This window comes from Saccoglossus kowalevskii, chromosome 8, assembly GCF_978046115.1.
Source record: "Saccoglossus kowalevskii chromosome 8, keSacKowa6.1, whole genome shotgun sequence".
NCBI classification, from domain to species: domain Eukaryota; kingdom Metazoa; phylum Hemichordata; class Enteropneusta; family Harrimaniidae; genus Saccoglossus; species Saccoglossus kowalevskii.
Window position 1 is genome coordinate 15,204,647 of NC_140648.1, and position 13,238 is coordinate 15,217,884.

General features: G+C 38.2%; 1 protein-coding gene across 4 annotated transcripts in view; it reads right to left on the reverse strand.

Annotated features, from left to right (window-relative positions):
• The window catches only part of LOC100377532 (uncharacterized), a 46,767-nt gene that overhangs the window by 13,130 nt on the left and 20,399 nt on the right, over nucleotides 1–13,238 (reverse strand). For all 4 annotated transcript variants that reach the window (XM_085502248.1, XM_085502246.1, XM_085502245.1 and 1 more), the window contains 21 exons: nucleotides 12,726–12,839; nucleotides 12,391–12,504; nucleotides 11,951–12,064; nucleotides 11,665–11,778; nucleotides 11,438–11,551; nucleotides 11,231–11,344; nucleotides 10,964–11,077; nucleotides 10,736–10,849; nucleotides 10,380–10,607; nucleotides 9,655–9,768; nucleotides 9,371–9,484; nucleotides 9,088–9,201; nucleotides 8,751–8,864; nucleotides 8,192–8,554; nucleotides 7,706–7,825; nucleotides 7,352–7,465; nucleotides 6,874–6,990; nucleotides 6,520–6,633; nucleotides 6,278–6,400; nucleotides 5,688–5,801; nucleotides 5,294–5,533 (listed from right to left, as the gene is read on the reverse strand). In XM_085502248.1, coding sequence (XP_085358374.1) covers nucleotides 5,294–5,533; nucleotides 5,688–5,801; nucleotides 6,278–6,400; nucleotides 6,520–6,633; nucleotides 6,874–6,990; nucleotides 7,352–7,465; nucleotides 7,706–7,825; nucleotides 8,192–8,554; nucleotides 8,751–8,864; nucleotides 9,088–9,201; nucleotides 9,371–9,484; nucleotides 9,655–9,768; nucleotides 10,380–10,607; nucleotides 10,736–10,849; nucleotides 10,964–11,077; nucleotides 11,231–11,344; nucleotides 11,438–11,551; nucleotides 11,665–11,778; nucleotides 11,951–12,064; nucleotides 12,391–12,504; nucleotides 12,726–12,839 — 2,901 coding nt within the window. The remainder of the gene's footprint in view (nucleotides 1–5,293; nucleotides 5,534–5,687; nucleotides 5,802–6,277; nucleotides 6,401–6,519; nucleotides 6,634–6,873; nucleotides 6,991–7,351; nucleotides 7,466–7,705; nucleotides 7,826–8,191; nucleotides 8,555–8,750; nucleotides 8,865–9,087; nucleotides 9,202–9,370; nucleotides 9,485–9,654; nucleotides 9,769–10,379; nucleotides 10,608–10,735; nucleotides 10,850–10,963; nucleotides 11,078–11,230; nucleotides 11,345–11,437; nucleotides 11,552–11,664; nucleotides 11,779–11,950; nucleotides 12,065–12,390; nucleotides 12,505–12,725; nucleotides 12,840–13,238) is intronic.

Consider the following 13,238-nt stretch of genomic DNA (forward strand, 5'->3'; position numbering starts at 1 on the left):
AGATTACAACAATTAGCACATATGGCTGGAAGTTACATTTGCTCCGTTGTGTAGACAGGTTTCAACATTTCATCAGATAATACAATTTATATCCAATCATCTAGAACAAACTTTTCTAGAGAACACACGCGCACAAAGATTTTGTGTTCTCGTATTTGGGGGGGGGGGGTCACAGTAATATAAACAAGGATACATTTTGCCGAGATTTTCAAATCAGTCGCTATTATGATTTACAGAGGCGGCGGCACGAAATATCCCATGGAGGGGCGAGATCTGCTCATCACCCCTCGCTTACTAGGAGGACCCAGGGGCATACACTTCCTTGAATTTTGAAATCTAGACCCTCTACAACCTAAGCTATTTCCTTCATTTTGAGGGGCAAATTGTGCTGACACAAAAGGTTTCAGCTTGATTTTCGAGTGGCGGCATATTTTACGTGCCCCTGAAGTGGTTCTCGTTTTTAGAATATTAGAAATAAGTATCGGTCTTATTTCTGATCAAGATAGGTATGAATATCGGTAGTATTTTCCCAATTTGGTGTATTTATGGTTCCGTATATGAGCGAATATCTCCACCTCAGATTCCGGCCTCATATCCCTAGGTAACTGTTTTATTCGAAATAAACAGTGAGGACAGAAATGGTACTTTGGTATAAATATGGGTATAGATTTTGCCACTATCCAGTTATAAAATTGGCCACACTTTTGAGCACTCAGGGGCACTTCCCTACCCAGCTATGTATCAACTGCCCCCCCCCCCCGCGTGCATGCCCGTGAATGTGGTTATGCAATAGAAAGTAATGTCTACACGTAGGTAGGGTTATTAAAATCGAGAAAACAAAATACGGGTATATTTTTTCCGACATATAAGATAAACGGAAAAGAGGTTACTAATCAATCTTCAAGTTTTACATTTTTGTAATTTCTTCTGTGAATCTCTCCGGCGAACCTACCAGCGAATCTCCGGTAAGGTATACTTAGTAGTACGTGACGTTCAGAATTCCCCCGCCCCTGAATAATCGCGAAGAACAGACTGGCGTGTTAACTGCATAAATATGTATAATTTCCTTCCTGAATACAGAACTTAGTTGATCTAATCGTTAAGGCGTATGATACATTTTGATGTGAGTTAATTTGTAATGAATAGTTCAGCCAAACACTGAATTATATCATGATGGTGGTATGATGAATTATATTTTTTTCAAAATGATATTTCTGGATTTCATAGAAGTATATTTTCATTTTTTGGCCGGCTAATGTTGGATGTGCAAACCTCATTCGGGAACATGTATATTCGGTGTTTAGAATAAAGATGGGCAAAATGCTAACAGGGCAATCGTTTTTATTGATGTGTTGAAATTACGCCAATAGGGTATGCTTTTGATGTTTTTGTTAATTGAATGTTTTTGTTGTTGTTGTTGTTTTTAAAAAAATTGTGTACGTATTTGAAATTTATTTAAAAAGCTGAAGAACCCTTGTATCATCAGAGGGACTGTGCATCATCATAAGAATAGCGGATTTTGCAAGGAATAATGTTTACTTGCTCTCTTGACTGAACACTTAAAACCCAGAGTAAAGAATAAACTTTATAAAATAGTCGGATGGTTGAGGTGATCTACTAGTATCACATGGATATGTGTAGTATAGTCAGATGGTTGAGGTGATCTACTAGTATCACATGGATATGTGTAGTTGTAGTCGGATGGTTGAGGTGATCTACTAGTATCACATGGATATGTGTAGTATAGTCAGATGGTTGAGGTGATCTACTAGTATCACATGGATATGTGTAGTTGTAGTCGGATGGTTGAGGTGATCTACTAGTATCACATGGATATGTGTAGTTGTAGTCAGATGGTTGAGATCATATACTAGTATCACATGGATATGTGTAGTTGTAGTTGGATGGTTGAGGTGATATACTAGTATCACATGTATATGTGTAGTATAGTCAGATGGTTGAGGTGATCTACTAGTATCACATGGATATGCGTAGTTGTAGTTGGATGGTTGAGGTGATATACTAGTATCACATGGATATGTGTAGTATAGTCAGGTTATATACTAGTATCACATGGATATGTGTAGTTGTAGTCGGATGGTTGAGATCATATACTAGTATCACATGTATATGTGTAGTTGTAGTTGGGTGGTTGAGGTGATCTACTAGTATCACATGGATATGTGTAGTATAGTCAGATGGTTGAGGTGATATACTAGTATCACATGGATATGTGTAGTTGTAGTCAGATGGTTGAGGTTATATACTAGTATCACATGGATATGTGTAGTTGTAGTTGGGTGGTTGAGGTGATCTACTAGTATCACATGGATATGTGTAATTGTAGTTGGATGGTTGGGTGATATACTAGTATCACATGGATATGTGTAGTATAGTCAGATGGTTGAGGTTATATACTAGTATCACATGGATATGTGTAGTTGTAGTTGGGTGGTTGAGGTGATCTACTAGTATCACATGGATATGTGTAGTTGTAGTTGGATGGTTGGGTGATATACTAGTATCACATGGATATGTGTAGTTGTAGTTGGATGATTGAGATCATATACTAGTATCACATGGATATGTGTAGTTGTAGTTGGATGATTGAGATCATATACTAGTATCACATGGATATGTGTAGTATAGTCAGATGGTTGAGGTTATATACTAGTATCACATGGATATGTGTAGTTGTAGTCAGATGGTTGAGGTGATATACTAGTATCACATGGATATGTGTAGTTGTAGTCAGATGGTTGAGATCATATACTAGTATCACATGGATATATGTAGTTGTAGTCGGAAGGTTGACACGATATACTAGTATCACATGGATATGTGTAGTCGTAGTCAGATGGTTGAGGTGATATACTAGTATCACATTGATATGTGTAGTTGTAGTCGAATGGTTAAGGTGATATACTGGTATCACATGGATATGTATAGTGTAGTCGGATGGTTGGGTCATATACTAGTATCACGTGGATATGTGTAGTTGTAGTCGGATGGTTGAGTGATATACTGGTATCACATGAATATGTGTAGTTGTAGTCGGATGGTTGAGGTGAAATACTAGTATCACGTGGATATGTGTAGTTGTAGTCGGATGGTTGAGTGATATACTGGTATCACATGAATATGTGTAGTTGTAGTCGGATGGTTGAGGTGAAATACTAGTATCACGTGGATATGTGTAGTTGTAGTCGGATGGTTGAGGTGATATACTAGTATCACATGGATATGTGTAGTTGTAGTCGGATGGTTGGGTCATATACTAGTATCACATGGATATGTATAGTGTAGTCGGATGGTTGGGTCATATACTAGTATCACATGGATATGTGTATTATATGTACATGTCGGATATTTTGTCTTTTACGCCTTGATGAGTCTGTCACAGGGTTCACAAAGAATCACGTGTAACTGCCCCTTAAAAGAAAAATAACATTGCATACTCCGAGGTTAGTATTAAAGCCAATCGGCGATTTTGCAGGGGCTTATTGCCAGTAGCCCATATTCTCGAAACCGTGGTGAAATGAAACATTAAGCTCAGTGGTTAGTTTACGCATCTTTTAAATGTGTTTTGATTCACAGTGCATTCGGCAATCAACTGCAAGTCAGTTATGTGAATATGAATTGCATTCACTGGCAGCCGTACTAATGAACATGTTGAAATCGCATTTAACGGTAGAAATATGATAATTCTTAAAACATCTACATTTCTATGAAAGGCCTCAGTACTCTATATTGTTTTAATTTGTATGTAGCTGTTGTTGTATTTTCTGATTTAGTAGTAAGTGCAATGTATATTTCATTAAATGAGTGAAACAAAGACGTGGAATTCATCACCTAAACTGAGTATAATAATTTGTCAAAATAGCAATAGAAAATAATATTTCTTTGGCATTACCCAATCTCATTTAATATACTTATTAGACAACAGAAAGACAGACAATATGCAGGGTTACATCCTTAAATGACGATTCACCGTGAATGGAAGGGGTTCACTGCCAAGTTGAAGCTCCTTGTGTTGGAGAGGTATAGGTACATTCTGCGCTACGGAGTTCTCATTTCAAACTGTTTAAGCCCTCTTTTCAGTGTAATGTAGAACTATGTCTTATTATGACAACACATCTTCATCAAAATGTCGAAATTTGAATATCCATTTTAGTACAATTTACCCAAAATGGAGCCTGAGTTTTAAGACCTTTTCTAATATAAATAAGAAGTGGAGTTTAGAACACCTATTAAAACATACCATCTTACATATTTCGACATTGATTTTGCAAATAAAACATTCGCTTGAATGGTATCATCACACTGCTGTCATTTGAAATAAAATTTGCACTCTGAGAGAATTTATAAAGCGTTATTAGTGTACTGGAAAATGCCATTCTCTGTAATAGCACGGACTGTGACAAAACCTGAAACCGTGAGTTCTATATAAGTTTGTTGAACGTAAATAATTCCATTACAGCATAAAAACATGAAACTTAGTGCTGATGGTCAATTCAAATAATGGGTCAAATATTTTTTTAGTCTATGAAGACGAATCATGTATATTTTATGTAATAGATTGAGAGTTTCCTGTCACCCAGATTATTTGGAAATCTGTTTTTCAAAGCTAAATTTAGATAGCACCGCAGTTCTATTCAACCCACACATTTATAATTATAAGCAAACGCTGTTTTATTTTAGAATTATCTTGCGAGCATCATTGTTTGTTGTCATCAGAGTACTTCGCTAGGACCTACAGGACTCTATAGTAAACGTGTCGCTCTCCATGACCAACTTCTACAAAGTACCGAAAAATCTAATTGTTGAAAACATCACTACCGGTAAGTTGAAGATTATGAACTGGAACTCGAAGGCCTCAAAACACATTCTGTGCCCAGGAATATAACGGCACACGGCGTTTGAATCAGTCACAGTACCGACCGTTACATCGCGAGTCATCGAATAGTAGCACCGCAAACCAAGGGTCATTCAATAACCAAACACTCCCTTGCTCCCTTGCTCTGTCCGACTGTGTGCGACCCGAGTCCACGTCGCGAGCTCAGTTTCTATTTACGAAATACCAAATATATTGATACTAATGGGCCCGGCAACGTTAAATTATAATGTGCCACAACGCCATTGAACAATCAATACGTCACTTCCTGAGTCCTATTCGTGAGGTCGTATCTGTGAGGTTCTATTCGTGAGGTATATAGCGTGCGCATACATCAATTGCCAGAGACTGGAAATCGAGTCTACAGTTTTAAACATGAAATGACGTGGTTAGCTTTACCTAGCTCACACTTGCTTCCAGTAAATCCGGCTTTACACCCACAGATAATATCTTCTTGATTAATCACAATACACATGGCATCATTCTTGCAGTCATTTTGCATGGCCGTACACATCTCTGGCTTTCGGTTTTCGCAGTAAGTCCCCGTATATTCTGCAGGGCATGTGCACAACACGACTTCCAAAGCAGGTTGTTCCGTGCACGCAGCACCATTTTTGCATGGATTGGTCTGGCAGCCCGCTGCAAAAGAACACAAGGGGAAAGAGTTAATTGCGTTGCCAACACGACGTTCAAGTTGTTCTCTTGATGATGGGGGAGACAAAGTAGAATTATACATAGACCACACTCCAACAACTCTGCACAGACAGATAATGAAATATAAAAATAAACTTACCCAGCTCACATCGACTTCCGGAGTAATATCCCCTACATATACACGTAAAGCTGTTGTCACGGTTTTGACACGTTCCGCCATTCATGCATGGGTTCGATGAACACTCGTTGATATCTGTTGGTTTCAATAAAATTACGTCACGTTAAAATAAATCAGTGATTTATCTCAAAATTTAGCCACTCACAGAAATATTTGCTCACCCATTGAATGACTAAGACATTTGATATGCCGGGAAAAAAATTTCATGCTCTCATTCGATTACGTCACCAGGCTCGTTCAAGGCAGAATTATATTGGTCCCGAACCTTTGCACACACGAACTTGCAAAACGTCTATAAAATGTGCAAGCTTTCTGGGTACATTAAATCAAACAATTACATGGAAAAATAGTTGGCAGATAAGAGTAATTGTAAGACTCTATAATATCTATATCTATAAATTAGAATGAATAAAATGGACGACTTGATGACGTACAAGAACAAGTATATCACGTGGCCCTGATTTATATCTATATAATAAAGAACTGCTCCAATTATAAAGAAATCTGTTAATGTTTGTGTCGCCGGGTATGTGCGGAAATGTTTTGCCTACCTTCGTCACACAGTTCTCCAGTTTTCCCGCTTATGCAGTCACACTTGAATGCATTTTCACCAATATTCGTACATGCACTTCCGTAACGGCATGGACTCGAAGCACATCCCGGGGGTCCGTTGTCTGTATGGATATTTTGAGAATAGTAAGAACCTTACTTATATAATTTAATCAAACGACGACAAATGTGATAAGAGGATGTGAAATAGTCGACCAATCAACAGAAGGAAAGTTATACTCACAGTTTTGACAGTTCACTCCGTCGAAATTGTCTCTACAATAACATACGTATCGGTTTTTCTGATTCACACAAGTGGCGCCATTTTGGCACGGGTTACTGGAGCACTCGTCAATATCTGGAACCAAGAAAATGTAGAAACCGTTAAACGTCTTGTTCGGTGACACTGTTGCGTGCATGAATACATTGAAAACATAGTACATTGTATTGGTCAGTAAAAAGCTATTAACCAGGACTCGGAACACGGGTCCATGAAATTGTACGACAGCATATGCATAACAGTTTTATCAATGTGCAACTCCCAGTAATTTTATTATCAGAAATTGCGATCGCTAAATATTTCAATAAAAATACACACCCAGGGCACAGGTTGATCCAGTCCATCCAGAAGCACAGTCACATTCATAACCAATCCCCGGTATATCCGTGCATGTTCCACTATTGTAACATGGGTTGGTATCACAGGCTTTGAACTCTGCAACGAAGGTAATATAAACAATTGTATTTTAAAACATTAAAACATCCACATCAGCCAGTATAGTGTAAGCTTATACAACGTGTCTGTGTACGTTATGTTTTTGCATGATATCAAAATTGCGAAATCAGATAACAATCGCCACAATTGCCTATTGGAATGAAAACAAATTGATATTTTGATTTGATTTTCCACGACAGTGAACTGCATTGCATTAATGCCAAAAAATTAAAACATCATTTCAGACTTCAATGGCAACATATACTGTGCAACACATGGACATTTAATAAATGCTAGTTCTAAAGACTATATTTGATTCTAAAAATCATATGTTATGACAGGCTAAGTAACGTATTCGTACCTAGGTTACATTGAGGACCAGTGACTCCTTCAGGACAGATACACACAAAGCTATTTTGAAGATCAAGACAAATATAATCGGTCGGACAAGGTGAACTTGCACATTCGTTGATTTCTAGGAAAAAAAGTTTTAATTAATAATAAAAATTAGGAATATTTATGTTTACAAACAATGTGAATATCCTCAGTCTTTAGGGCGTCTGATATTTATTTAAGGGAAGATAACAAATTAGAAAATACAAAAACTACACATCTAGCATGCTTCTCTCTGTATTCATTCCAGTCCACCATCTGACTCACATTCATTATCATCTGTCATAAGCCAGTGTGCATTTGTGAAAAATAGTTCTCCTACCTGTTGGTGTTTCGCAATTAATCCCCATATAAGAAGCAGAGCAAAAACACTCGTACATGCCCAGACCATTGACACATGTACCAGCATTCTGACACGGGAAACTGTTACATTCGTCAATATCTGAAAAAAAACACATAGCGTAAACTATAATAAATTTAATAAAACTAGAACAGTTTTGCAGCAGACAAAGCAGATAGTATCCGTTCGAGGGAATAACGAAATACACAGATGATTATGCCTGTTGAACGAATAATAGGTGCCAATAAAAAAGCGCTTGCGCAGTTACACAGCAATAGTTCCAGTCACTCAGTGGATACTACTTGTGCGTGACGCAAAGAGTGTGTTACGGCAAATTTCCTTCTAGTTGTACCATGCATCTTAATATATCCACCTCACATACTATTATAAATACATCCCACATTTCATCTTTAAATAATATTCATTACATTTAAACAAAATAACAAGTTCATAGCTTTTAGATCTTACCGTCAAATATAGAATCTGATCGGAGATCCAGTGAGAATCCTTTCTCTGTTTTTTCGTGGTCACTGGAGAAAGTCACCCAGGCTACGTTGCTCGATGATTTGAAGTCAATCGGTTCTCTCGTTCCCGATGTTTCCAGGACCCTCGATCCAACGTCGTTAACATCGTTGCGGTTTCCGATGGTGATGATGTCGTAGCGGAACTCGGTGTAGAAATAATTGAATCGGATATGTAACACATAACCGGGAACGGTGGAAACTATCCATTTGCAGTATTCGTTGTCATGGTAATTGGACGGATAGTTAGGTGAATGAAGTTCGAGAGTACCGCCGGCTTCCACGGTGAAATTTGCTATACATCCAACAGCTGTGTTAAGAAAGAAACATACATACACATACGTCAACAACGAGAAAGAGTTCCATGATTGGCTTGCCTGTCCGGTGAAACGGTACGTTTAGCCAATCAGTGGCAACCCACTGGGTGACTTACTAAATTTACAATACGGGAATATTACTGATGCATCTACAGAAACTCATAGTGACTGCGCGCGCGATACACTTACCTTCTTCGCAGAACGTTCCCATCCAATCTGATTTACAGTTACACATGAAACCATCGACTAGATCAACGCAAGTCCCACTGTTCAAACAAGGATTACTGGTACATTCGTTTATGTCTGCAAATAGCAAGCACAAAACACATGACAACACGATAAAAGCACAAGCTTGTGTAGAGACTTTGTTATTCATTCAGGGTCCAGAACTTACACAACTGAGCATTCGATAAACACACAGATATTACGGTTGGCTGTGGGTCGTATCGGAACGCGACACCAGAGTGTACGAATCCAAGCAAACGGCACACTAACCTACACGGATTATTAATAATAATATGCTTACCAGTTTCGCAGAGAATGCCAGTATAACCAGGAATGCAACTACACGTGAAATAGGTTAGTCTGTTGATACACGCAGCTTCGTTATGACAAGGGTCACTACTGCATGGGTTAACACCTACAAAATAATATACAATGATTTCATGGTTAACAGGAGGTGGAATATTAATGTACAACAATTCGGCTCAATAATCTATATTCCACTACACAAGTAATTTTCTGATTCATATATATTATGTAACGTGTTATACATAACGATTAATAATATTCTCCAATCAAGCTCTCACCTAGCTGACAGTTTACCCCTGTCCACTGTTGAGGGCAGGAGCATACATATTCATTGATGCGGTTATTGCATATACCGCCATTCAGACACGGGGAGCTGGCACACTCGTTAACATCTGCAAATAAAATATATAAAGTGAGATTATCACTATTTTCCTCCAAACAGTAAATTTCATTGGTCAAAATACAATCACGTGACTATTGAAACATCTTTGCGTTAGTCACTCCAATACATGCAAGAATTAAAAAAAAATGAATCGGATTTCAACCGATCACGTGTACATACCGACATTGCAACTGGGACCGGTCCAGCCCGCAGTACAGTCACACTCATAGAACGTGTACTTGTTTACGCACAGACCCCCATTTCGGCATGGATTACTCAAACACGGGTTACGAGCTGGAATGTGAAATACATATATTGTGTACTATTTTTTTGAAATGTTAACATTGATTGTATGCGTAGTAATTCATATTCGTATACCATACATACTATACGGTTTCTCATGAATATTCAGTACGTACGTTGTACTGTGTCCCTGTCACATTAAGTTGATATTCCAAGTATACCTATCCAACTTTTAAATCGGTGACAAGGCGTATAGGCAAAAACTCCCTCCATGTATACGTTTACACCATTAAAAATACAATATGGACAAGAACATGTATACTTTTAATATTGATGTTTAGTATTGTAGGTTGAGAACTACAGAGAACAATGAGTTAGCATGAACTGAAACGCTCTCCTTGTAGCACAAGTCCGAGTATTCATTCGTTCAATGAAACAATGAATTTCTATAATACGCATGCGCACCTGTCTTATTTCGTGTAATGACAATAACTGTACATCCCACAAACACGGAATATGATTATAATTCATAACAATATTAAAACATATATGTAATTTCATTAATATTTTGGGAGGGAATAATCTGGATGCGAAAAAGATTAGTGGTGAAAGTTAAGTAAGACTAGCTGGCCACGTCGTAAAATAGTATTTAAGAAACAAACCTTCGGTGCAAGTAGTTCCAGACCATTCAAGGGAGCACGAACATCTATATCCATTTTGTAAGTCGGTGCAAGTCCCTCCATTTTGACATGGGTTACTGGAGCACTCATCTAAATCAAATTCACAGTTTGGGCCAGTGTATCCGGCTGTACACGCACACTCGTAGAACGTCTGGTAGTTAGAACACGCAGCACCGTTCCGACAAGGGCCGCTTATACACATGTCTTGCACTGCGAAGAAAAACAAGAACAGAGATTGTACGCTCGTACAAGATAAGCTCTCATGTCAACTGAGCATACGCAATTTCTCATGTATTGGCCAGCTATTGGGCTATTAATGATGATGTATTTATACTCACTGATATCGCATATTACACCTCTCCATCCCGGGGCGCAATTGCACTCGAAATAGCTGTAATGATTCTCACACGTGGCGCCGTTCATGCATCGGTTTGGTACACAGGCATCCAAAACTACAATGGAACAAAACACGACAACGCATTTAGTAAGTTCAATCTTAAATATATAGAATGACGTTACGCTGGGTGATCTCCGAGGTAATACAATTGATATTTGCTGAACCTTACCTGTTTCACAGTTTCGCCCGGTATATGCTGCTGTGCATGCGCATTGGTAATCGTAGAGATAATCCTGGCATATTCCATTATTCAAACAGGGGTCACTGGCGCATGGAGTCACCGCTAAAAGCAAGATGCATAAGTCAGTGAATTGAAAGTTTACATTCGCGTGTGTCGAGAGAAAAAAAGGCTAAAACGAGAGGTTCCTGGAACCAAGAAAAATAAATTTAAACCGAAGTTTCATTTAAAAACTAAATAGTTGTACCCTGTACTCACCTAATTCACAAGTTGAACCTGTCCATGCTGGGAGACAAGTACACCCGAAATATGTCTGGTAGTTGACGCAAGTACCACCATTTTGGCAAGGGTAATTGGCACACGAGTTGATAGCTGAAAATACATATACAAAATGGGTGGATGTTTGGATATTCATGATATACATTTATGTATAAAAATGCAGCTAAATGTGTAATTCATACATACCCTCATTGCAGTTAGTTCCTGTCCAGCCAGCTGAGCATTCGCATCGATAGTATGTGTAAAAGTTAAGACACGTGGCTGCGTTCTGACATGGGTTCGATCCGCATGCATTCAAAGCTGAATAAAGAAGCCACGTTGAAAACGAGTCATTATATTTTACACAAATATTCAAATCTATCATTAATTTTAGTGTTGATATATAAGAATAAAAATGCATATTAATAACATACACGTTTCACAGTTCAACCCCGTCCATTCAATTGGGCACTGACATACGTATGAGACTTGATAGTTCTGACAGACTCCGTCATTCTGGCAAGGAAAACTGGCGCACGCATTGATTTCTGATGAAGAGAAATGCAATTGTAATTAACATGTTTTCGAGTAAAGAACCAAAAGGTAATGTACATATATTGGTAGATTATCGTGTTAAAAAAAAGGCTAACACAGTCACACTGTACCATAGTAATTTTTATTTGTTTTTATGAGATGAGTTGAAGTGTGTGTTTACGTCACCTGTTTCACAGTTTTGTCCAGTCCACCCTGCTTGACATTCGCACGTGTAATGAGTTTGTAAGTTAGTACAAACTCCGCCATAGTAACAGGGGTTTGGTTCACACGTGTTTATAGCTGAAAACGAACAATTGGTATATAATGAGTGAATAATCTGTAGGTGGGAGGGGTATTTCACGCACTATACCTGTATTCCATGATTTAGGAAAAGAAATAACGTACGAAACTGTAATTGTGGCCCGATGGTATGATGAATAGCCGGAGAAAGATGGTTACACAGTCCTGTCATAGATTCCCTAGTTTGGATTCAGTTTCTACATCAACAGTACTAGTATATATTATTATTTCTTTAAGTTTGAAGTTTAATAATCACACGATTATTTTAAACATGAATGGTGTCCGAGTGGACGACGACACATTTTTTGTAATGATTGATGACTTACCAGTTTCACAGTTGTATCCCGTCCAGCCCAGTGAGCATGTACACGTGTGGTAGGTATAAAAATTATTACACGTTGCTCCGTTCTGACACGGATCCGGTAAGCACGCCTCCATAGCTGTAACGCGGATGAATACATTGTATTGGTGTGTTAACAATAACGTGCAAGCAGCGGCTTTGGTTGTATCAGGATGTAGTTCCCACAGATTATACAAGAAGTTGCTCCGGCGTCCAGAAATGCCGATTAAATGCTTTTTACCGGCGAGCACGGAATCATTTTATAGAACTCAAACAGCACAACGATCAAGATGCAAACAAAAACAAAAACGGATAATATACCTGTATCACAGTTCTGGCCGGTCCACCCCTGTGGACAAACACACGCGTACGACGTCTGGTAGTTCTGACAAATACCTTGGTTCAAACAAGGATTCGGGGAACACAAATTCGTGACTGTGTGAAAAATAAAACAAACAAAATCATTGTGTCAGTAAACTATACAGTTTCTATTTACTAGTTTACATGGATCATGATGTACACGAATTGTTTAAAGATGAAATGTGGACGAGAAAATGTAATTTATAAAATCGTTGTTTGACACTGTATATTGATTAGTACATTGGACTATGCTTTATCATGCGTGTAGCAAATATCTGGGTATTCGTTGGATTAAACCACTAATACGCATGCGCACCGATTGTTTTGGTATGTAAAATAACAATCACTGTACATGCTTATTGGCAGTTTTGGTTTGTGATTTAACGACTACTGCTGTGTGTCCTGCAAACGCAACATTTTTAGTTCACGATAAATCATGATATGATCGGGTCTACAACATATAATACCGAACAA